General features: G+C 39.5%; 2 protein-coding genes and 1 long non-coding RNA gene across 3 annotated transcripts in view; 1 reads left to right on the top strand and 2 right to left on the bottom strand.

Moving 5' to 3' along the window:
* The window catches only part of LOC130558916 (gamma-aminobutyric acid receptor subunit pi), a 47,761-nt gene extending 46,657 nt beyond the window's left edge, over positions 1-1,104 (bottom strand). The window contains exon 1 of the mRNA XM_057341647.1: positions 1,076-1,104. The gene's annotated coding sequence lies outside the window, so the exon portion shown is untranslated. The remainder of the gene's footprint in view (positions 1-1,075) is intronic.
* A 10,290-nt stretch (positions 1,105-11,394) lies between these two features.
* LOC130558920 (uncharacterized) lies at positions 11,395-12,382 on the bottom strand. The gene is made up of 3 exons (XR_008963519.1): positions 12,149-12,382; positions 11,715-11,750; positions 11,395-11,421 (listed from the first exon to the last, which is right to left on the bottom strand). It is a non-coding gene; the product is annotated as an uncharacterized LOC130558920 (long non-coding RNA).
* A 1,911-nt stretch (positions 12,383-14,293) lies between these two features.
* Positions 14,294-25,877, top strand: part of LOC130558763 (cilia- and flagella-associated protein 46) — a 56,703-nt gene continuing 45,119 nt past the window's right edge. The window contains exons 1-11 of the mRNA XM_057341365.1: positions 14,294-14,513; positions 14,673-14,773; positions 16,171-16,302; positions 17,040-17,104; positions 18,869-19,033; positions 19,596-19,719; positions 19,807-19,895; positions 24,002-24,661; positions 24,779-24,878; positions 24,962-25,039; positions 25,187-25,383. Of these exons, the coding sequence (XP_057197348.1) occupies positions 14,465-14,513; positions 14,673-14,773; positions 16,171-16,302; positions 17,040-17,104; positions 18,869-19,033; positions 19,596-19,719; positions 19,807-19,895; positions 24,002-24,661; positions 24,779-24,878; positions 24,962-25,039; positions 25,187-25,383 (1,760 nt within the window). The 5' untranslated portion in view covers positions 14,294-14,464. The remainder of the gene's footprint in view (positions 14,514-14,672; positions 14,774-16,170; positions 16,303-17,039; positions 17,105-18,868; positions 19,034-19,595; positions 19,720-19,806; positions 19,896-24,001; positions 24,662-24,778; positions 24,879-24,961; positions 25,040-25,186; positions 25,384-25,877) is intronic.

Below are 25,877 nucleotides of genomic sequence, written 5' to 3'. Positions count from 1 at the left end.
CTCCAACTCAGTTCTGTGGGCGGGACGTTCCCCTGCACGGAGATTCGCAGGCGCTGATTGGCTGCTGTGCTGTGTCAATCTCGGCAAGAAACAGAAATATATTATCAGGGATCGCAGTGCTAACAGCGGTAGCCTTTTTAACAAAAAGCGTCTTCTTCCTTCTAGTTCTGTCAAGACACAAGTGCAGTTTGCGCAGCTCTCTCGGCAGCCAGAAGCAGCACGTGATCGTACTACAGCTGACACCTGAACAAAGCAATTATCACGTGTCTGCTTCTCTTTCCTTTATCAGTAACATTAACTCAGTTCATCTGTAAATATGCACATAGTTTGTCACCCAGGCGAAGCTGTGTGCTGCTGTATGAGAGAAAAAATAACCAAGTATTTACGTGTTTTGCTCTTTGGGCTGAAACATTTTCTAAGTAAAAATAAAGTCTGTTTGACTAGTGTACAGATTTTTTAATGAAAAAATGTCCCAGTCTAAGGCATCTAATATATTGTCATTTCTGATATGATCTTCATACTGTGTGTAAAAGTGGGTCAGATCGTCCATATACACAGATAGACACTGAACTTGGGTATTTTCAGCGACGATGTCACTGATCACTATCTTATAACATGTACACTGCGCACTGCAGAAATCATAAGAGGTAAAACATTATGAGCCGCGGGAATTACTTTCGTTTTGAATGTAGCAGCGTTTTGGGCTTCTAAAGATGTGGCGTCTCAGGAGGACGTGCATTTAAAGCACACCGTTCTTAAAGTCTCTCCACTTATTTGAAATGTTAAGGCGAGCCAGTTAAAGATGATTGACGGGCCGCATTTGGCCCGCGGGCCACCATTTGACTAGCCCTGTAGTAATACATTACGGGACAGTACAAAAAGCTTTATAAAACATTAATCTTGTGTACTAGGCTTTATGCCAAACCAGGGCGATTCTAGGTTTTCAATATTAGAGGGGGCTCAGCCTCCAATGAGGATATATATAAATATATATAAAAAAATTATATAGCCACTCTCTAAGCACCACATACTGCGCACCCATTGCCAACAAAACACAGACATCAGTTTCACTCACCGCATGCGGTTCATGTCCGGCATCTTTTAGCGCTGGGACGGTTCCATATATCAGTTTCAAACCATCTCCAAATCCAGCGTTATATCCAGCATTTATAGAACATTCATCACCCAAATGCAGTGAACAAACAAACACCTGAACTGCTCTCTCTCTCTCTCTCTCCTGCACACAAGTGAAAGTGACGTCTGCGCATGCTCCTTCTCCTGCTCTCCTTGCTGCCGCGTGCTTTTCCGGGAGAATTGTCCAATAAGGGATTAAGAAAAATTGTTACGAAACTTTTTTCATACGCCCAAAAAATTGTTACGAAACTTTTTTCATACGCCCAAAAAATTGTTACGAAACTTTTTTCATACGCCCAACTGGTTCATACGCCCAACTGGTTTTTTGACAAGTTGACCATGTTAAGCATGAGAAGACAGCACATTTAACATTCTAAAGAAGTCATATGCATGACACACCGTTGCACCACCCCTTTAAGAAAGAATATGTAGAAAAGCATACAAGATATTATATATCACATTAATCGGTCAATCTACAACATTTATAATTCAAAGTGACAACAACAGCCACAAATCCATATAATAAATGTCACAATCAACTGCTGAGTCATTATTTAGTAGGAATAACTTGATTTTATGTTTCCCTGCCATTCATTCTGATTAGCACGAGCGCTGTCACTCCTGTGCATGAGTGCGTGTTCCTCTATCACATCCACAATATGTTTTAAATTAATAATTCTGAAAAACGACAAAGAGCTTCTAGGTACACTTTAGTTTCATCAGAACTCCGAACAATGAATAACACACACAGGCTGAACTACAGTAAGTCCATCTGACCGTCGTCTTCCCGGGCCGCTCAAAACTACCGTCAGCTCTCTGTAGCTAGGTGCAGAAAATCAAACAGCACATCATCATGAATGACACGTTTCTGTGCGCTACAACACCATCATGATCGTGTTCTAAAGTATGACGTCATTGGTGTGAAGTGCTTTCATTTCGCTGCAGGAAACATAAACAACTAACGTTAGTTAACGAGGGGTGAACGCAGACATAACTTTTACAGTGGATGGGAAAGGGTCTTCCACACACCTCGTAACATTACTCTGCTTATGCGCAGTCGTGGCCTAATGTTAGAGAGTGGGACTCGTGACCAGAAGGTTGCCGGTTGGATTCCCAGGGCCGGCGGGTAACGACTGAGGTGTCCTTGAGCAAGGCACCTGACCCCTACTTGCTCCCCGGGCGCTGCAGTGATAGCTGCCCACTGCTCCGGGTGTACGTGTGGTCACCACTTGCTGTGCGTGTGGTCACTACTCTCTGGATGGGTTAAAAGCAGAGGTCACATTTCGGGTATGGGTCACCATATCTCAACTCAACTCAACTTTATTTATATAGCGCTTTTACAATTTTCATTGTTACAAAGCAGCTGTACATGAGACACATTGACTACAAGCAAAACAATCAAAGTTGTACCTGCAAAAACAAGAAAAGGTTGAAAACACAGGAGACAGACACACCCACACACAAAACACTCCACACACACAACACGCACACACACCAACACACAGAGACACACACACACACCAACACACACAGACACAGAGACACACACACACACACGTACGTACACAGACAAATACGCACACACACACACGCTCAGTGAGAGCACACATTTAGGATAAAGGAGAAGCACAGGTCAAATATAACAGACTATAAATTCCTATATGCAATATTAATTAAGTAAAACTTTAAGATTCTAAAGCAGCCCCCCCGGTCAGGCAGATAGTGCAAAAACAGTATGCAAACGGTGGCGAGGAACCCAAAACTCTAATCGAGAAAAAAAACCTCAGGAGAACCCAGGCCCAACCAGGGGATTCCAGTTCCCCTCTGGCAAAAGCTGCTGCCTCTGCACAAGCTCCAGAGAACTTGCACAACAAGGCTAAATAAAATAAATAAACTTAATAATAAAATAAATTATAGTTTAAGATTATCATTAATAATCTAATAGCATTTGAAGTTTTGTGGTGAAGACATGTCAAGAGACCGCGTCCTTCTTTATCCAGCTCTATCATCTCAGCTCTTGTCAGGTCCCCACTTCCCATTCTCCGCTCTACCATCAGGTCAGGCCATGAACTGCATCCTGCTCGCTGTGGTAACCTTGGAACAATGAGACAAGACTGGCTGAGAGTAGAGTACTGTTCTGTACTCTTTGATGCAACAAGTACATCAGTTGTGTTTTTGGTTCCGGTTGATCTAACTAATGCAGCCTAAACCCTCTGAAGATTTATATTATGGAAGAGTAGTGTATGCAAGATTAAAAAGATGCGTCTTTAGTCTAGATTTAAACTGACAGAGTGTGTCTGCCTCCCGGACAGTGCAGGGAAGACTATTCCAAAGTTTAGGCGCTAGATAGGAAAAGGATCTACCACCTGCATATCTGACTAATAGGTCACTTCACTTTTGTAGTCTGTATTAATGCATAGATGGCATATGGCAATACAATTACATTTAGTAGCCTATTTTAATACAATATATCATTTGGTCAGCACTTATCAATAATATTGTGCACAAGTGTAGGTGTGGGCTAGCAATGCATTTCTAGGGTACACTTAATTTATAAGCAATAATACTTGTATTCCTTGACAATAAAATCAGCAGTGCTCTCCTAAGGCGAGATCGTCCAGCAGCTGCCCGACGTCTCCTTTGTGAAGGCATTACAAACATGTTGCAAATGTTGGGAAAACTCATGGAAGGTAAAGTTAGCATCACTGATGTTAATGCACCTATCTCTCATAACTTTAATTGTTGTTATTAGCCACATGGTTCATCGCTGGTCATGTACACTCCAGTACAGTAGGTGGCGGATATGCACCACAAACATAATTTGCTCTCCGCCATTAAAAGGGAGAAGAAGATCATCAATATGGCGGACAACGGCTGATCGCATACACTACATCCATTCAAGGAAAACAGTACGTACCCATTTTGCCCTGTTGAGTACGAACCTACTGAAAGTACCTACCCATTGAGTATGCGATTTGGGAGGCAGCGTTAGTCCTACACTTCACTTTAGAAATTACAATGGCAAGCTCACACTACGTGACTTTTGGCTGGATTTTGCTGTCGCGGACAGATTTCCAAGGTCTGCGACAAAACCTTCAGCTCGCGACCAAATCGGCGCTCGTTTCGGTCGCCGAAGCTCGTTAAGTATAAGCAGGTGTGCAACGTGATCTGGACCTGTCTCGAGCTATCCCGGACGCTACTGTATTTTCAAACCTGTTTGATATTATCGTTGTGTGCGCGATTGAACGACCACATGGAACTAATCCAGCCAATCACAGTGCAGATGATATAAACGAAGGAAGGAAGATGAAATTAAACGTATTTTCGCTGATGGTCGGGACCGCCTCTTCACCGAATGTTTTGTGGTGTGTGCACCTCGTCAGCGGTGTGTTGTGTAGTATGCGCGCAGCTATGACAAGACGACGACAGATGAGAAGGAACTTTGTTGTGTAGTTTAAGCGCCATAGCAATTCAAGTTGTCTCACAGTCCAGTAGTGTCAGCTCGGTTTAAATTGCAAGATGGAACTTTCTGAAAACTTTGACGTCACGCGCATGCGTATTATGCGCTCAGTCGCGCGAGTATTAGCCAAAACAATATGGCGGCTTCCCGTACTATGAGTTCTCGCTGCTCGACTATGTATTAACGTTTCCCCAGCAAAATGTGTATTTGCTGCACCATGTAAGACCAGCGGAGACACACTATTACATTCGCCAGACTTTAAACACACATACGTCGACCAACGGTATTAAAAAGCACTTTTGGCTCATAACTGTGTATGTGTCAAGGCACGTCCTGTTTCTTCACACAACAACATCGCCACTCACTGGCCTGGCGTGTATACTACAGCGTTTTATCCGTTTTCCTGGATCCGTGTAAATGCAGACCGTTTTGATAACGCTGTCATGTGTACGTGAAACTTTTCAAAAACGCAAAGGAGAAACCTTTCCATTTTTCATCGTGTAAACGTGGCCTCAGAAGCTTGATCAATACGGGCACTGACCTCACACTCACAATTAACATCAGCTGATGCTCATGAGACCGAGCAGAGGATAAAAGAAGAGAAGATTTAGGGCAGGACTGTATGATTAAAACAACACATGGGCTTGTCTGGCTGTTAACTGGTAAGTTGGCTCTTATTTAGTTGTAAAGGATCATTTACTTGATTTGTATGACCTGTCTTAATTGTAATGTCCAGAAAGATGTTACTGATAGATTGTAGAATCTGAATTGCTTATAAGCAACGCGTGTTTGTTGCTTATAAGAATATATATGCTGATTTGTGTTTTCTATCATCTGGTTTCTAAAGATTTAATGTTGGCAGTGACTAGCACACACTGTTGACTGTCTGTTTACAAATATGTGTTTTTCCTTCCGATGAATTCAGAGCATCACGGTGGGCTGGGGTGAAGATGACCGTCATTCTGTAGTTGTTCATTGGCCGTGACGATGAATGAGTCCATTTAACCAAGTGACTATGCAGATACCAATGAGATTGTCTGTCTTTTACTGAAGATCAGATTGTGTTGTGAATGCAGATGTGGGGCAAGGTGAGACATGTGCCTTAAAGTCGCATGTCTGTGTTGAAGTGTCATTTAAACATTTTGACTCCTCCCTAATCTTATCCGGTCTGTGTTTTGTCATGTTTGATCCAACATCTCTGAATTGTTCACAGAGTTCGTTTGCACATGCCAGATGATGGGTACGGCCTTGCCAGTGTGGACTGCTCACCGCTGGATATTCTCTCTGAATGTAGTTTGTTTAGTGTTTGTGAATAGCGCGTGCGTGCGTGCGTGTGTGTGTAGTTCTTGCATAATAAACAGATTGTGAGTGACAAAGTCAGACTTAAGTGCCCAATCATATTGTTTATCACGTTTGCATGTCTTTGAGTCAAGAGTCTTTCGAGGCATGTTGTATTCAGCTGTTTCTCATATGATAATGTTTGTAAAAGTGGGTCAGTGTTTAGACACCGAAAACCGAGGTATTTTAACAGTTTGTAAACTACTAAAGTCCTATTTTCCATGGAAGTGTAAACGTGAGTAATGAGGAAAAGGATTACCTGCTGAACCAAAACTTGGCAGAAACCCATGTTCCCTACAGCACACAAAGCTTTATTTATTTTTTGCCACAGTCGGCTTTATTTTGTTTATTAGGTGCTAACTTTTGCATCTTGAGACGAAACAATGGTACCGATGTATTTGTAAGCTATTTCTGGGCAAGTTATATTAAAGGTGCAGTGAACTGTGCCGTTTTTATTGTTTTATACTATTGTCTGATGTCTATTTATGACGTTCGTGTGGTTTTTACATTCGAAAACCTCAAAATCAATAAGTAATGGCTATTTTCTACCCTGGTTTTGAGGCCGGCTGGAGAAACGCTGGGTTTTTATGGGCGGGCCGCATAGAAGACTTGGAAGTAAACGCCCACTGCTATGATTGGATAGCAGCTTGAGTAGATGACTTAGTTGGAGTCTTCTGTGAATTTGGTTAGACGCGTAACGTGATTTTACTCAAATTTACGGATTTATTTCCTGGATGTGATGGCTTTGGGTATAGTCTGTATAGCCTATAGTTGTATGGTGTTTAGTAATATATGACCGTACATGTCAGCATTTAAGACCCGCGAACCGGACGGAAGATCACCGCGATCGCGGGTCTCAAATGTTATAGTTTTCATGATAAACAAACAAATGGTAGATTCCCGGCCAAAACGACAGTGTTGGCAGATATGGATATGACCCAGCACCAGAAATAATATCCAAACATTTCAAAACAGCCTCCATTATTCGCAAACGGTGGATAAAACCTTGAAAATTGATATATGACTGATTTACTCGCATAAGATTGCTGCGCCATTCCTATCGAATCCGACATTGACGGCACAGCACTGCTGTTTAATTTTAGTCTCTCCGCAAAGACTTGTTCAAGGAATCCACGTTGAAATGAAGCGAACAAACGCTCAATTTTTTCCCCACGTGAGCTGGAACGTCTTTAAAAATGAACTCAAGCACGCATTCCTACTGTGGGAATCCGAAGGAAGGTTCTGCAGTGACTGTGTTCTTCCACAACCAGACACTGCACAATATTTTGCGATCTTTAACGGCATGATGCTTACACTCGCTCTAGTATCTGGTTCCGTGCAGCTTGTGTTCAGTTCTGTGATGCGCGAACCAGTGGGCGGGGCTAGAGAAGTAGGCGTTGATATTCTTCTGTGGAGGCGGTGTTTCCAGGACCTGGCGTTCGCTGAGCCTCGTGTCAATAACAGTTGTTATTTCAGTAACAAGGGTGTTTTCAGGTCTGACACTTACAGGATGTTCGCTTGAATACGATTCCCTCTTATATAACAAAAGCTCGGGTTAAAATTGTGGTCCTAGTTCACTGCACCTTTAAGTTAAGACAGGTCACACATTCATTTTAGTCTGGGACTAGCCTTAAGCCTTGTCTGTGAAACCGGGCCTCATTTTCACACAGAAAAAGGTGTGAATTCTTTGAAAGATTTGTATTAATATGGAGTTTTCTTTAGATGGACTGTTAGAAACTGCTAGAACAATGTGTTCAAATACAACCTGAGACATGACAGTGTAGACAAGTGTCACACATCTACTACAAAAATCTTACATGAATGATCAGACCGAAACTGGCCTTTTTACAGCAAATAATCCTTGGATTAATCACTTGAGTTGTGTTCAGAATGTTCAGTCACAGGTTTGAGTAAATATGTCAATCCATAAGAATCAATTGATGTTTTGAGTTTTCATCTACTGCTAAATCAAGTCTGATTAAAATCTGCTGCTTTCTGTCAGACAGACGTTATAAGAAACCTGCAAAATAAATACAGCTGCTGTTACAGTATATCCCAGAACACCAAATTCTCACACACACACACACACATGTCTGGTTTATTATCTCCGTGGGGACAGTCCATAGGCGTAATGTTTTTATACTGTACAAACTGTATATTCTATCCCTAACCCTATCCCTAAACCTAAAGATCATAGAACACTTTTTGCATTTTTAGATTTTTAAAAAATATTGTTCTGTACAATTTATTAGCTTGTTTGCCCATGAGGACCTCAATTTTGGTCCCCACGGTGACACGAGTCCCCATGTGTTGTGTGCATTCAGGTTTAGGTCCCCACCGGGATATACAAACATGAACACATACACACACTATGTGTGATGAAAGAGATGCTGGTGTAAGTAATTCTGCTTCATTTAAGTCTGTTTATTTTTGTTCATCTTCATTGTCAATGAGCTGAAGACTTTTAGAAAAAGGTAATGCAACACACAAGTATGTAACAGGGCCTTTAGTGCAGAATTAAATATTTAAACAACACACATTACTTTACTAATTGCTAATATATTCCGTTCTTTATCTTCTTGAGGTCTGAAGGCCTAAAATATTCTGCAAAGCTGATGCAATAACAAAACAAATGCGTTTGAGTGTGTCAGCTCAGTATTTGATGGGAGAGTCGTGCTGTGTGTGTACGGGGCCTGCTGGGTTTCTGCTTTTCTGAGCCGATTTCACAGCTGGTGAGCAGAAGCCTGTCAAAGAGAAAATCACCATATTAACTAAACACGGCCTCATGCAGCGACTTCATCCCCAAAAGAACACGTTTGATGTGAATTGCCAACCAATTTACAAGCCAATTGCAAACTAACAAGCTAACTGTAATTGACTCAATAGCTGTTGGGAAATACAATGCAACGCTGAAATATTACAAAACAACTGAGAACAATTACTGAACCAATCAAAACTAAACATCTTGAAGTCTTTGTTAATAGTACAGAACTAAACGTTATGATGTTGGCGTCAGTCACACCTGTGATTTCTGAAGCGAGTTTTCACTGCTGTTATGGAGAAATCCACTGCCACATCAATCACACAATTGTACCGCCATTGTACTTATTCAGTACAGTACATGAAAAGTGATTTATTCAACTTAGTTATACTATTGATCAAATTCAAGTACTAACATGAAACTTGATTCTACACTGTAAAAATTAAAGGTACTTTGAGGAACCATTTGGGGTTCTTCACATTGCCACGCCGGCGGAACCCTCAGGGGAAACTCAAGGCACCGCTTCATGAAGGGCGGTTCTCTGAGGAACCCTCCAAGGCTTCTTGGGGATCCCTTTTATTAAAATGGTCTGGAACCATCTTGGGTGCTTCAAGGCACCATTTCACAGTTTATATTTGCTATTCACAATATTTTAATAAGCAGAAATACTAAATCAAATACAAGTTTATTGATAAACAACAACAATTTACATTGAATAAATATTTACAGAATGGTCAATATTGAACATTACCATCCTAAATTCATGAAATCACATGTATAATTAATATTGTGTTGGTGATATTGTTATAAATGAAAAGTCTTTATCTTAACAAAACTAACCAAATAATTTGCCTTAATTTTAAATATACTGTACATACAGAAATATTTCAGGTACACTGAAAAAAATTGGAGTGAAGTTTACTTGAAAAAAGCTAGGCAAGGTTTTCCACTCAGGAAATGTTAGTAAATTGATCAGAACTGTCCAAGTAAATGCTAAACCCATGTATAAGTAGTTTTTACTAGAAATTCCCAAGTACGGGGTCAAGTAAATTTTACTCATCCTTTGTTTGTAAATTTTATTTAAGTAATGCTTCTAAATATACTTAATATTTCTTAACAAGAGTCCTAGTTATCTTTTCCTCAGTAGTCTTTACTTTGTTGTTTTTTGTAAATATTACTTGAAATCATATGAGGTATTAATATGTGTTAAGTAAAATGTATCTGAAGACCAAAAACGCTGACAGGTATTTCACAAAAATACTTTTATTCAGTGTTTGAATTCAAATATTTAACAGCTTATTTAAAAAACAGAGAAACAAATAAAAAAGGTAATCAAATAAATCAATTCAGATCCATTAAACCACCTTCACATTTCCTCTGGCATCAGTTAAAAATGTTTTATTGGTGAGAATGGTGAGTCCAATACCTGTGGAACAGATGAACATGGATGTTAATGCCACAATTAGATTATTTGTCATTAATAATTCAAATGAATTATTGACCTTAATGCATTGAACATAGGCTAACGTTATACCAATTTTTAAACGTTAGAACAAATTAGTTCAAGATCCACCATTCTATCTGTAACAACAAGCCAGTTCAGAGCTAGCAAGGCAGAGTTAGCTAAGGGTAAGTTAACACAGTAGGCTACTGCAAGTTTATCAATATCATATTGGTTATATACGGAGCATAAACTTGATTTAACTTTATGAATATGCATTACATGGTTAAGTTATTTGTCTAAGTTACGTAATGTTAGACATACGAGACTTGACACTACGTTTAGCAAACTGAACACTGTCAACATATTAATAGCTTAATTTAGCATCACGTTAATTCTATTATCCATGTGCATAATAAAAAACAACCGCGTTTGCAAACGTTGTCCAGAAATGTTAGCAATACCGAGACTCATAACAAGAACTCGAACTCAAACAAACCAGCGAAAATAAAGTTTATTAACGCTGCACTATGCTGCAAAGTTACTACATGAATTAAAAAAAAACATTTAATGACTTACCATAGTTTAATCCCCTCAGGCCTGAAAAAAATGTTCGATGGCGCAAGCTTTCCTAGGCTCTCGCGCCAGTTGTAATGTCCGAAGTGGGCAGCGCACTATTATATGGCTGTGTGGAGTATAATTTACTTGCGTTCATCAGTTTTATACATCGCTTAATTTAATGACAAAACACCAAGTAATATTACTTGGCATTTTCATTTAAATTACTTATGTATTAGAGCACAAATAATTACAAAGAACCTCAAGTAACACATTGAATTAAACGCGACTTTTAAAGTAGAAGACAAAATCAACTTGCTTGTAAAACATACTCAAGTAATGCTAGCTTTATTTACAAACTCAAAAAATCATTTTTTACGTGTACTTTGTACAAATGTACAATTGTAAAAAAGTCCAGCAAAAAAGTAGTCTCTCATAGCAAGGCCTACACCCATGGTAAAGTTGTAATTTGCCAAAAGCAAATCCTTGCGAGCTAGAGAAAACAATGCTGTTCTCTCCAAATGGGTTTCCTGCTATTACCAGGTGGTGTGAGGATCCATGTAGTCAAAGTAAAATTATTTCTATAGTACATTTCACAATTTTGCATTGTCTAAAGTAGATATGTATTTATGGCAAAAAGAGAACAGGAGCTGCGCCTGTTGGCCTTAGGTGTCCCAGGCAGTGCAAGGATGAGCATAGGGTGGGCTGGTCTGTTGGCCTTGGTTGCCCCTGCGAATAAGACATGGAGACCAAAAAGAGGGATTTAGATAACGTCTCATAAAACATTAAATTTAATCATTTAGCACATCACAATTGGTTTACAAATGTAACAATAAACAAAATATTACAATGCCTGGAAGTCACTGTTTTGGTCTATGGTTAAGGAGTACAATAGGCTATTTATAGCAACAACTGTAATAATCCACTTTATTCAGATTTTCCATTGTCAATGAGTATTATTACATGTGCAAATATAACAAATAACATAATAATGAAAATATCATAATAAATATAATACTTACATTTTTTTGCTGCTCAACTGGAAAATACTGAAAATTCTGAGTTAAAAGGATAAAAACAGAACTGAATGATACAAATATTTAATTACAGACAATTTATGTAACAAGGGTGGGAAAACCATTCAACACAAACATCAATAAGTTAAAAAAAAAAAAGAGCTATACATTCACTAAAAGTGAACATAATAGCTAAAAGTGGCTAAAAGTCATTGTTTGTCATTAACACTACCGTTACGCATTTAACGTTAGCCCCACTAGCTTCATCCTAACTTATATTCGTTAGCATCTCGGCTAAAATATGCGCTGCCTACACTGTGTAAATAAATGGTTTAAACAGCCAAAAGCGGCCATACAATTAGACGTGTCAGAGTATACATTTATATAAATAGTATAAAGTTAGTATATTTAAGTTATTTATATATTTTGACTTTACTTACATCCAATGGGACAGTCGAGAGGTTGTTGCGATCCGTTATTTTGAATTCCCGCCTGTCGCGCGAGCGGAACACCACCGGTGAACACTCGTGCCGCTGATGTTTGATCGCAGACGGATCGGCGACATCAAAGCACAGTGAGAGCTATTTGTGAACTGACTGCTCTGTATGCTTTAGAGATGTTATTCTAAGTCCGCATGCTCTTTGTCATAAGGTGATCGATCTGCGCAGAGCTGGAAAAAGTTAAACACACATACTAACGAAAGCGCCACATGGCACATGCCTTGAAGCTGCGACATTGGGCCAACAGCGCCACAGTACTGTGGAGGGCGAGACTGCACAAAAAACAAAAAGCAGCTGCAGTTTGTTTGGATGGAAAGCACAACAACGTTTACATTTTCAAAAGATTTCAGTGACTTAGGATCTACTTATAGAATAAAAATGTTTATTTATAATATAATAATATAATTAATCATATAATACAAATAGTAAGAAATATAAAATAATTAAAAAGCTTGCTGAAATTTTTCAAAATAACATTTAGCCTTTTCTAATCACGTGCATGATTTTAAATTGTGTTCACTTAGCAGGGGCCAAAAACCAAACTTTGGACTATTCTTATTCTCATAAAACATCAAAATGATCAGACACTAAAAATCCCTATTTCATGCAGAATTTTGTGGGGTTCCTCTAGATACTGTCTTGTACAAGAGAGATTCTCCAGGAACCACTTACAAGTTTACAGATCTTACAAGAACCATTTTTTAGAATTTGAGTTCCTTCAATAACCCACAAAGCACTTTGAGGTCCCAGTGTAGTGAAAAGGTGACTCCAGAACTTCACAACTGAATATGGGGTTATTCAAGAATCTTCTAGGTTCCCGGAAGAACCACAAAGACTATAGATGGTTCCACCATAACCCTTTTATTGAGAAAAAGAGCTTTGGAGCACTTAAAATACAGTTTAAGGTTCTTTGAGTACACAACAGGATATTTGAGGCACCTTTTATTTTTACTGTGTAGGATTTTGGTGACTCGAGTAATGCTCTACATACACAATATAAGACATTCTCCAAATGAAAAAGCAATCAATAAATATTTGTAAAAGTGTATTGTATACACTGTATATATATAAATATATATATATATGTTGACACACCACTGATTTTAACTGTATTTGGTTATATCACGAGTCTTTTTTTTATGGAGCGAAAATTGTGCCTAAACTTACCAAACAAATCCAGCGTTTTGCAAACAATCGCAATTTTTTTGCAAAAGAAACTAAACTCTGAAACAAACAGAAAGCGTTTTACAAATACATAATGCAATTCGAGAGAAAATGCAAAGGTGTAACATATAAATACTGTGTTTAAGCGTCACCTCTTATGAGATTCTCTCAGCTTGATTTTGGACGGTCACATTTGTGAGAAAATCTGCACGGTAACGTCACAGTTCAGACACAAACGTTTATCTCACCTAGCGTTGTGGAATGTGGGTTAATTTACTAATTATACTTTGCATACTACATACATCGTTTAGTAAAAACATTCTTGCTAGAACAAGGAACATTTACATTACATTTAATCATTTAGTAGACCCTTTCATCCAAAGCGATTTACAGAGAGTTCAGGGAGCAATAAAGCGATATGTTATACTGGAGCAATACAATAGGTGCTAATACAAAATTACTAGTTTCAACAAAAGGAGCATCGGCAATGTTTGAGATTAATGCTGGGTTCCAGAACTCGGATTTGAGACATTTCCCACCTTAACCCAAAAATGTTTTTGGAACTGTGCTCCTTTATTGTTAGGACGCTAAATACTTTTAATGTTACTAAATCGAGACCCAAATCCGAGGTGACTAAAACAAGTGTGACTGTTTCACTTGGGAATTTAGGTTCATGCCTTATAAATGTTACTTGCTCGCTTGTTTGACTTTTCACGTCTGTCTCCCTGTATTTAAAGTAGAATGAATAATATAAAAAGGCAATTTTAATAAGTGATACCTAAATAACGTATCATATATGTGAAATGTACAACGTTAAAACAACAGCAGGAAAAATCTTGTTTTTCTCGGAGGGACAGTTTGACCCTACGCGCTTCCCGTAGAGCTTTGGTTTCCTAGGCAACGCTCCCAAACTCTCGCTGCTTCAACACTTTGCTAACCGCCTGAACTCGAAATATCAGCAATTAAATGAGTAATATAATTTGTGTGTTTTCATACATTACCGAATTTGTTGCCTATAAAAGTTCTGAATTGTTTTAAAAGGAACAAATTGAATTTAAATGACTAATTCGAACGTGATGTGAACTTGTCTACATGGATCTTCGCATTCGTCATCATTTATCAAAGGCTCAGAAAAATAAAGGTACCACGTGTTTTTTTAATAAATGTTAAAAATTCAGTTATTGTCGTTAAATGATACTGCTGTCAAGTCGTGTGAAAATAACCTTCATGTGTTCACATGTAATATTTCTGTGTTGTGTGTGTGTTCAGGTGGTGTGTAATATTTCTGTGTTGTGTTCAGATGTTGTGTCTCTGAAGAAAGCACAAGAGTTGATTGGAGGGTCTGACTCTGGATCAGTTCACTATGAGCTGTGTGTGCTGTGTGCTGAAGTGTCTCTGCAGGTGAGGAGGTATAATGATGTGATTTGGGGGTTCACTCATTGTAATGCGGTGAAACATTAGCAGGAGTTTAGAATCATAGAATCTACTCAAGATTTTGCCTCGTCACTTCTTTTGTGTAGCACAGGATTATTGTAACAACGAAGGAAGGCCATCTCTGTATATGAGCAAAATGTGCTGTTGATCTGTGAATGATGCTGTTCAAATTCAGACTAGACTTGAAACATCTGGTGCCAGACACAAAGTTGATAAGATGATAAACCTTTTAACATGTCTGTATCACCCACAGAAGAGGGAGACGAACAGTTGTGTTACGGCACAATGCATGTCATTCATCCCTCATATGCTGAGTCAGTTCAAATGTCACGTCTGAAAAATGAAGTCACTTATGTTGCCGCACACTTGGTTTTGCTGAGAACAGAAGAGCTGAAGAAAGTGCAGAACAGATGAGCAGACTCGATGAGTTGTGAAGCGCACAAGTCTAAACAGATAGCCGTGCAGTTTAACCCTCATACTTTCACATATTCACAATGAGACAGCACAGACTATCAGTTAGTAACGCTCACTGTAATATAACACACACACACACACACACACACACACACACACTGGTACGCTGAGGTGAGCTGAATTCACTGGCCTGTGCGAGCGACCCGTCAATAGAACGTTCAGTGAAACATGTTTGAGGTGTCGTCAAAGTCTGCTTTATTGTTAATTCTGCCTCATGTACTCAGACCCATGGTGCATACAAATAACACTAACACAGACTAAAAAATATAAAAAAAGATATATATATATAATAATCTGTATTTATCTGTATGTACACTGCAAAAAATGACTTTCTTACTTGGTATGTCTGTCCTGTTTTCCACTACAAATGTCTAAAAATTCTTGAATCAAGATGCATTTTCTTGATGAGCAAAATGACCTCAGAAAATAAGTCTTATTTTAAGCACAAATTCACTGAAATTTCATAATTTTTGTCTTAAAACAAGCAAAAAATCTGCCAATGGGGTCTTGAATTAAGGTTGATTTTTTTAAGCTTGTTTTAAGCACCAATTCGCTGAAATTTCATATTTTTGGTCTAAAAACAAGATGTATTTTCTTGGGTCATTTTGCTCATCAAGAAAATGCATCTTGTTTCAAGAATTTTTAGACATTTGTCCAGGAAAACAAGACAGACATACCAAGTAAGAAAGTCATTTTTTGAAGTGTACTGTATGTAAAATACAACTTTACAAGCAGGGATACAAGCTGGGCTGTGTCACTTCTGTCAATGTTTGATAGATGCACGATAAAAATACATCTGCAAAAAGGAACGGACATGGTTGTGTTGTGTTGTGGAACAGTGTTTATGGGTCGTTAAGTTCTCATTTTGTGGTGTTGTGTTGTGTTGTCAGCTGGGCTGTAGGGAGATCGCTCAGGACTGCGTTGTGATGTTTATGGACGGCAAACCTCCAGTGAATCAGTTTCTGTGTCGTGCGTATCTGTGTCAGGGTCAGCTCATCTCCCAACACAACATCACTACAGAGGTAAGCTCAAACCGGGTGCTGGGATCTTTACACAGCGATCTGTTCAAATATAAGATTTTAGAGGAAACACCACTTACAGAACTTGATTTACTTGAGCTTGATCAACATGATGTGTTCAGTGTTTGAACCCAGAATCCTGAGGATTAATCAATGCTGCTTAAAGTGACAGTGACATCATTGAGTCACTCTCATGTGATTGAAAACCTCTTTATTCTGTGGAACAACATTATCAACAATTCTTCAAAATATCTTCTTTTGTGTTTCACTGAAAAAAGAAAGTCACACTGTACAGGTTTGGAATGACTTGAGGGTTAAATAATAAATGATAAAAATGTTGAATTTCGACTGAACTGTCACTTTAAGTTCAGCGTACATACACAGCGTTTGTGCTACAGATGTGATAGAGACGTCCTCACATCGTGCGGGTTGTTAAGGAGAGGTGGAATATGATCATTTTTGATTGTGTCTAGAGACCAGAAGATCATACATCCTTGAAACATAGCACACCAGAACATTGAGAACCCATTAGCAACCACATAGCAACACCTCGGCAACCCCTCACAACTGTCTAGCACAAACACTTTGTAACACCAAATATTTTTTTGCTGTGGTTAGATTAGTATGTATACGGTGTTTATTGGCCTGACAGTATTATTCTCAGGGGAATCCACAGACAGCTTGTCTCGGCTTCTGATAAATCTGTTTTGTGTCTATTTTTATCATCGTTTCATTTCCAGGAGGACTTGGATAAAGCTGTGATGTGCTATCTGAAGGCTATCGACATCGCCAAACACAAACCCAGGTGGAGTATCCAGAAACAAACAGATTTCTGCTTCTCTATGATCTCCTGTCCTCACCAGACTGACTCGTTTCATACTGAAAAATGACTTAGATTCTGAATTTGATTCAGAATAACAAAAAAACAAACCGTAGCTTATCTACAAACCATGTTCTGTTTCACTTTCAGAGAAAATTACCTAAAAAATCATCATTTACTCACCCTCACGTCATCCCAAATACTATATATTATACTGTATGGGAGCAAACATCCACCTTTAAAGGGGTCATATGGCGCGAACACGTGTTTTTCTGTGTCTTTGGTGTGTTATAAGTTGCCCATGCATGTATTAGACACGTATAATTGCAGAAATGAAAGTGTGGGAACAAAAGAGTCATTCTATGTAAAAGCGAATGCTCACCCAGACCTGTCTGAAGCGCCTCGTGTAGCCACACCCCCACAAATCTACATCAGTTGGTGGTCTGATTTGACTAAGACCGCCCAAATGTATACACAAGTAAGGTGGGCGTACCTGTCAGTACAATTGAAGAGGAACCTGATGTTCCAAATATGGTCAGAGGCGTCACATTTCCCTCACACGCTTGCAGTATTCCACCAATCACTACGCACTGGTGAACTGGCCAATCACAGCACACCTCGCTTTTCAGAGCCATGAGCTTTGTAAAGAATCTGCGCGTTTCAGAGAGGCGGACCAAAGAGGAGATACAAACATGCACGGTGTGTGGAAAATACAGCGTTTATCAACCTTAAATCATGTTTACACATTACATTACATCTAAAACAAACCATAATATTCCTTTGAGCCGTGTCATATGACCCCTTTAAAGTAATGTAAATTTGTTAGTGGATGAATAAATGTCTTGTGATGCCAAATATTACTTTTGTGAGAGAAAACCATTTATATTTTGAGCTTGTTTAGTGAAATATAAAAAAGTAAACTTCAAGCATATGCACATTTGAATCGGACACATTTATAAACCCCGTGGAGTCATTTCGATGATGGATGTTTGTGCATTTTGGAGCTTCAACATATAATCCCATATAAGAAGATGACATGATAACATTTTAATATATGCAAATATTCATTTGTGCTCAGATATAGAAAGGAAATCTTTATGTTTTTTCTTTAAGATGATGGCTGTTTATAGAGATTTACTTGTATTTGAAACTCTAAATCTTTCCTTGGTGGGATTATTAGTCAGCACAGGTTTGTATCTGTAATTGGAAAGAAAGGATGAAACGTAATGTCAACATTGAATTGAATATTGTTCCAAATATTTTGTGTTGCTTAAAAATCAAATCTATTGTGTTCAATGTTTTTTACTCAGACATTTAAAGGTGCAACCATAATACTGCCATAGCGTGAAACCGTGATAGTGTGGCTTAAGGTTACCATACCGTCAAAATCTCATTCCGGCCCATGCCTACGTACAGGACAGTCAGATGATGTTCTCTACTGTACACGTGTCATTGAGTCAGGAATAAGACATCCATCACAGACCACAGACTCTATAGAAGCTCTCAGGCTTTGCTCAGACATTTTCTGCTAACGTTCATGCTTTTCTCCGGTGGATAAATTAGTGACTGTCTTGAGTCTTGAGCGGAGTTTTCACAGTTGTGTGTCTCGTGGACTCCCGTGGCTCTTTGAAAGCCTCTTTAGATGTCCACCGCGTTTCTCAGATCTGTGTATAAATTGAGATGTACTGAAAATCTTTCCAGCAGTATGACTTGAATAATTAATCAGATCATTTTTTCTTGCTTCATCAGATACGGTTTCTTGGTGTTCAACGCGTCGCTGTTGTACTTCCAGAGCGTTCGGTTGTTCCTGATGCCCGGCCGGCGTCAGCTCCTCGTGTCTTCTCTCACACAGGTGCTCGAGGCTCTAGAGGAGGTCCAGGATGCAGATCACACGTGGAGGGCTGAACTTATGACGTACGTGCATTTATAACGTTAGGACATTTCATTTGTTTAACACACGTACGTGAGAAACACGTCAAAGACCGATTCGATTATTTTACGTGAGCATGAAGGACCAGCCGTTAGTTTTGGGTGGATATATAAAAAATAGTGACGGAAAGAGTCACACGTCCAAAAGCATTATAGCAATGAGAAATTTAGAGAAAAAGAACTAAAATGCAAAATATTACTTTCTATTATAGTATGTTTGAGGGCAGAATTCCTCATTATTGCACACGTCTGTGATTTCATTCATGAAATGTTAAATAACACTGGCAGACTATAAATGCTTATGAAGTGATCAGAGGCTTTTAGGATCCTTTTATTGTTGTGGCCGTGTGACCCTCTGAGCTCCACGCAGAAGACTCTTCTTTAATCAGAGTTATTCGACTCTTGTCATTGCTCACTGCCTTGACTCTGCTGAGGTTACGCTGGAAATGTAAATGTAAATTCAAGAAGGCAAAGGTGTGTTATAATAAAGCACAAGACTTATGGTCTGCAGTGAAGGCTCGTGTTTTATATGTTGTTTTATATTCAGACATCTTGTTGAATGTCTGTTTGATGCTGGGAAAGAGCCGGAAGCAGCTGCTTTGGTGAAGGTCACCTCAGATTTGATAGCATCACATAAAGCCGAGGTTTATCCCAGACTGTTCTCTATACAGGTACATCTGTCTGTCACTCACATACTGCACATGAATCTCCTCATGCACCAGCTGACTCTTACCTTTCTGCATTTCATCTGTCCTCAGGTCCGACACAACCTCATAGATGAGGACGACGTGATGAAACATAACGATACAAAACTCCTTGTCATTTACAACATTCAAAAGCTTAAACGGTAAGTACATTCTGTTAATGGTGATGCTGTCTAAGTTTATAAGCACGTATGGTCGCCTTAGAACGCAGATAGAACCTTATTATTATTCTGAGTTTTGAGATATTAAGCTTCAAGGTTTTTGCTTTTTATGAGGCAAAAATGAGATGGGGAACAAATCTCTTTCATACTGTACAAGAAAAATACCTTAAATGAATTCTAAATGTACAATATCAACATTTTATGAAATGTTTCTAAAAAAATCACTTTCTGTTCAGAATTATAAGGTTCTGTCTGCAAAACATTCATTAAAGCAATACATTTTCAAGCAACACAATCAATTTACTTATGATTTTTGTTAAATCATGAAATTAGTGCTGTAGTAATGTGTTGACATGGACAAAAAAGTAACATTTACATGCTCTTTATGACGTTTCTTTCATATTTTAGGATGCATAACTTTTTGTCCAAGTTAAGCATGAAAGGCAGTACTAAATGGTGGGTTATTTAACAAAGTATTTCAGGCACCGTTAAGTTTCTGCAGCTACTGTGATCTGACCTAGACTTTATTCCACAGAGGGTAGGACAGATCAAATTAATTCTAGAGATGAGTATGGCTGAAATAACATGATCATGTTTATTGTTGTAATTAAGACTGTTGACATTGTTGTCTATTTGGCCTTTAGGGCTTTATATTGTAACATGTAAGGCATTAATCGCATTATGAGAGTCTATGTAAACACAGGAAATAGGAAGCTAGGGCTGCTGGCTAGTGTTGTGTCTGTAAATATAAAAATAAACTCCTCTACAAAACCTAAAACTAAACAGAAAAAATTGTGTATCAATAAAACAGTCAACCTTAAAGGGACAGTTCACCCAAAAATGAAAATTCTGTCATCATTTACTCACCCTCGGGTTGTTTCAACTCTCAACTCAACTCAACTTTATTTATACAGCACTTTTTACAATTTTCATTGTTACAAAGCAGCTGTACATAAGACACATTGACTATAAGCAAAACAATTAAAGTTGTACCTGCAAAAACAAGAAAAAGGTGAAAACACAGAAGACAGACATACCCACATACAAAACACTCCACACACACAATATGCACACGTACTAACACACATAGACACACACACACACACGCACGCACACACACGTACACAGACAAGTACGCGCAGCACACACAGACATGCACGCACGCACACACACACACACACACACACACACACACACACACACACACACACACCCTATATGCAATATTAATTAAGTAAAACTTTAAGATTCTAAAGCAGCCCCCCCGGTCAGGCAGATAGTGCAAAAACAGTATGCAAACGGTGGCGAGGAACCCAAAACTCTAATCGAGAAAAAAAACCTCAGGAGAACCCAGGCCCAACCAGGGGATTCCAGTTCCCCTCTGGCAAAAGCTGCTGCCTCTGCACAAGCTCCAGAGAACTTGCACAACAAGGCTAAATAAAATAAATAAACTTAATAATAAAATAAATTATAGTTTAAGATTATCATTAATAATCTAATAGCATTTGAAGTTTTGTGGTGAGGACGTGTCAGGTGACCGCGTCCTTCTTTATCCAGCTCTATCATCTCAGCTCTTGTCAGGTCTCCGCTCTACCATCAGGTCAGGCCATGAACTGAATCCTGCTCGCTGTGGTAACCTTGGAACAATGAGACAAGACTGGCTGAGAGTAGAGTACTGTTCTGTACTCTTTGATGCAACAAGTACATCAGTTGTGTTTTTGGTTCCGGTTGATCTAACTAATGCAGCCTAAAGGCCAATTTATGGTTCTGCGTAGGACGGCGTAGCCTACGCAGAGCCGCATACCCTGTGCGTACCCTACGCCGTAGCCTGACGGGCACCTCTCCAAAAATGTAACAACGCGTCAACTCAACGCGGACCCTACGTGGACCGCAAGCGCTGTGATTGGTCGGTTTGGCAGCATCGTACTTCCTTCTACGCATTTCTGGCGTCTTCTTCCGGCAAGTTCAGAGTCCACAAAAGAACAACATGGCGAGCATCGAACAAGTACTGAGTGTCTGATTGAAGAGGTTCGGAAATGCACGCATCTGTATGACTCCTCTTCGGCGGACTATAAAGACTGTCAGATGGCGGCGAATTCTTGGAGAGAGATTTCCTCTAACATCGGTTTGGAAGAGTGTCAGCAAAAGACATGAAGAACTGCGCACTTTATAAACACTGTGCACGATCTTTTGCACTTTATTGGCTTTATAGTTTTATTTATTTTTTTACCTTTTATTGTTACTAGTTTTTTGAAAGTTTTATATTTGTGTTAATATTGCATTGTATACTCATCTATACATAGTTTGCACTTTTACATATTCTGTTCTTTGACTCTTTTGCAAATAAAGAACAAAATTGTGACACTTCCAGATCTTGGTTGCATTTCGTTTCATTTTTAACTAAACAATTAATAGGGTGAGTTGTCCATGACAAAATATGATATTCTATCAGGCTATCATTTCAATACACAGTTTTGACATCTATGTATGTGCTCTGTGTAAATGAGTACACCCCTTTGAAAAGTATACTTTTTTTCAACAATTTTTTTTAATTTTTTAATTCTAAATGAAAACACATAAAAATCCAAAATGTGGACAAGACTTAAGTTTAATATAACATCTGTTTAACTTCTAACATGAAAGAAAGGTTAATAATATAACGGATTACACATTTTTCTGTTTCGATCAGCTCCAACTCCATTAAGATGCGATCAGCTTCCATTGTCTTTGCAAACACTAGCATACACACAAAACATCGGCGAAGAAGAGCAAACCCGTGAAAACAAAAAGAGCCAACTAGCGTTTCAGCGGTGTAATTGCAGTACGACGCATACTCTCAACGCAGAACCATAAATGTTCACGACGGCGTCGTCTACGTACATAGGCTACGCCGTAGGTCCTACACAGAAGTAAAAATCGCGCTTAAACCCTCAGATGATTTATATTATGGAAGTGTAGTGTGTGCAAGATTAAAAAGATGCGTCTTTAGTCTAGATTTAAACTGACAGAGTGTGTCTGCCCCCCGGACAGTGCAGGGAAGACTATTCCAAAGTTTAGGCGCTAGATAGGAAAAGGATCTACCACCTGCACTTGATTTTGAAATTCTAGGTATTACCAACTGACAGGACGCCTGAGAGCGTAATGCACGTGAAGGACTGTAATACAAAAGGAGTTCATTCAAGTACTGAGGAGCTAAACCATGTAGGGCTTTATAGGTAATAAGCAAGATTTTAAAGTTAACGCGATGCTTTGTAGGTAACCAGTGCAAGGTTGACAGAACCGGGCTAATATGTTCAGACTTTTTTGTACGTGTAAGAACTGTTTCAAATCTGTATACATTTCTTTGTTCTGTTGAACACAAAGAAAGATATTTGGAAGAATGTTCACAATTTTCAGTTCCAAGACATCATCCATTACCGTAGTAGAGAAAAAAAAAGATGTATATTTTTTGTTCTGTTAAACACAAAATGAGATATTTTGAAGAATTTAGGAAAACAAACATGGCTGCTTTGACTTCCATTTATTTTTCCTACTGTGGTAATCAATGATGTCTCGGAATTGAAAATTGCTAACGTTCTTCCAAATATCTATAGTAATTTAAACAGGTATAAAATAACATGAGGGTGAGTAAATGATGATCATTTTTTGGGTGAACTATCCCTTTAAGGTTTCTTTTTAACATTGTTTTGCGTTACACTGTTTCCCCACTGTCACTGAGGAGTCCGGTCACGTGACAAAGAAAGCTGATCCTGATTGGTCCTCTTGTGTGCATGCAATGTGCCGATTGGCTCGCAGACAGAATCTTATGGAACCAAATTATAATTCGACTTTGTAGATAGAACCTTTTTGTTTTTCTTACAAAAAGTCCCAAAAATGTACACATTTAAAAAAAAAAACATGACATAATGTAAATAAGTTGTTACAGAATCAGAATATGTGAATAACTCAATATTGAAATGTCAGGTAGAACCTAATCATTCTAAAGCGACGATATGTTAAACAGCATTACTGCTTGTGACTGTCTCATGAATGAGCAGTGTGTGTCTGGGACTCTGTACTGAGTGTTTGTGTTTAAATCTTCTCCACAGTATGATTGAAGTTAATGAAATAAGAGATCACTTTGACATACTAAAGGAAACTTTCCATCTGCTGACATCACAAAATGCACAGAGCTCCTGTCCTCCACCTGACGCCCAGAGCTCCAGTCCTTCACCTGAAAAACAGAGCGCTGATGCCCAGAGCTCCAGTCCGCCACCTGAAAAACAGAGCGCTGACGCGCAGAGCTCCAGTCCGCCACCTGAAAAACAGAGCGTAGACGCCCAGCGCTCCAGTCCTCCACCTGATGCCCAGAACTCCAGTCCTCCACCTGACGCCCAGAACTCCAGTCCTCCACCTGACGCCCAGAGCTCCAGTCCTTCACCTGAAAAACAGAGCGCTGATGCCCAGAGCTCAAGTCCTTCACCTGAAAAACAGAGCGCTGACGCCCAGCGCTCCAGTCCTCCACCTGACGCCCAGCGCTCCAGTCCTCCACCTGACGCCCAGCGCTCCAGTCCTCCACCTGACGCCCAGAACTCCAGTCCTCCACCTGATGCCCAGAGCTCCAGTCCTCCACCTGACGCCCAGAACTCCAGTCCTCCACCTGACGCCCAGAGCTCCAGTCCTCCACCTGATGCCCAGAGCTCCAGTCCTCCACCCGACACTGTCCACTCTGTTTTGGACCAAAGTTCTTATATGTCACTGGCTGACAGGTGCACCCAACATGAAACACATCTGACAGCAAAACACCTCAACAATATTCTCATTTTAGAGAGACTAACTCTGCATTCAACCCTGTTTGCTGTGATTGTTTTATTCTCTGGACACAGGATTGAATTGTTGTTGGAACTGTCTTTGGTGTCCCTGCGGTTAGACCAGCATCAGGTGGCGTGTGACTGTCTGACGGAGCTCAGAAACACAGACGTTACTGTAAGCACATCTTTACTCACACCATCTTTCCTCCATTCTCATTCCTGTAAACACGAAGCTCTCCTGTCGTTCTTCTCCTGAAGGTCAGTCAGCGTATAATGATGGAGTGTGTGCAGTGTGAGATCGACCTTAACAAGAACTCCTCCAGATCCAGTGTGGAGGTGCTGCTTCACATTATCTCTGTGATACCCACAAGACTTAATATTTCGTTCTGGTGCTCTGCTTTCAGATATCGAATGTTGTTTTGAGTAGAATGTTAATATTTTTACTGATCAGATCAATCAGGTTGTGTCTCTGGTCTCTTGCAGATGCAGATACAGTTGAGTGTTGTAGTTCGATTGGATGCATTAGTGCAGGCTGCGATGAGAGAGAGAGATGCTCGGGTGATCCAGGCGGTGTGTGCGGCTCAATGGAACACCTGTTTACCCCTCCTGCAACACAACCTGAGAAAAAAGATCAAAAAACCTCTGCTTACCCTCGCTCGAGCACTGGAGACCACAGACAGGTGTGTGTGTGTGCGAGTGTGTGCGAGTGTGCGTGTGTGCGCGTGTGTGTGCGTATGTGTGTGAGTGTGTGTGTGTTTGTGTGTGTCTGTCTTTCTGTCTGTCTGTCATTTTTGTCTGTCTGTGTGTGTGTGTGTGTGTGTGCGTGTGTGTGTGCGTGTGTGCGCGTGCGTGCGTGCGCGTGTGTGTGCGTGTGTGTGCGTGTGTGTTTTATTAATGGAAATAATGTTTCTAGACATAAACAGTAGAGAATAGATTCTTTGTTCACTCAGCCTCATGTTGTTGAAAACTCACATTCCTCAGGCAGTTGGTAAATATTTATGCATCTCTTGTCCACCTCTGTTACCAGAAGTTCATAAATCACAACAACAGGAGAGCTCATATGAGCCATGTATTGTGTTCCTGTAATGAAGCCGTACATTAGCCTGAAGGATGGACAGACTGAAATGTAGATCATTATCCACTGACACTGTCACCTCTGTTATAGGACTATAGA

Source organism: Triplophysa rosa, linkage group LG9 (genome assembly GCF_024868665.1).
Source record: "Triplophysa rosa linkage group LG9, Trosa_1v2, whole genome shotgun sequence".
Classification (NCBI taxonomy): Eukaryota; Metazoa; Chordata; class Actinopteri; order Cypriniformes; family Nemacheilidae; genus Triplophysa; species Triplophysa rosa.
This window is presented reverse-complemented; position numbering and strand designations above follow the sequence as displayed.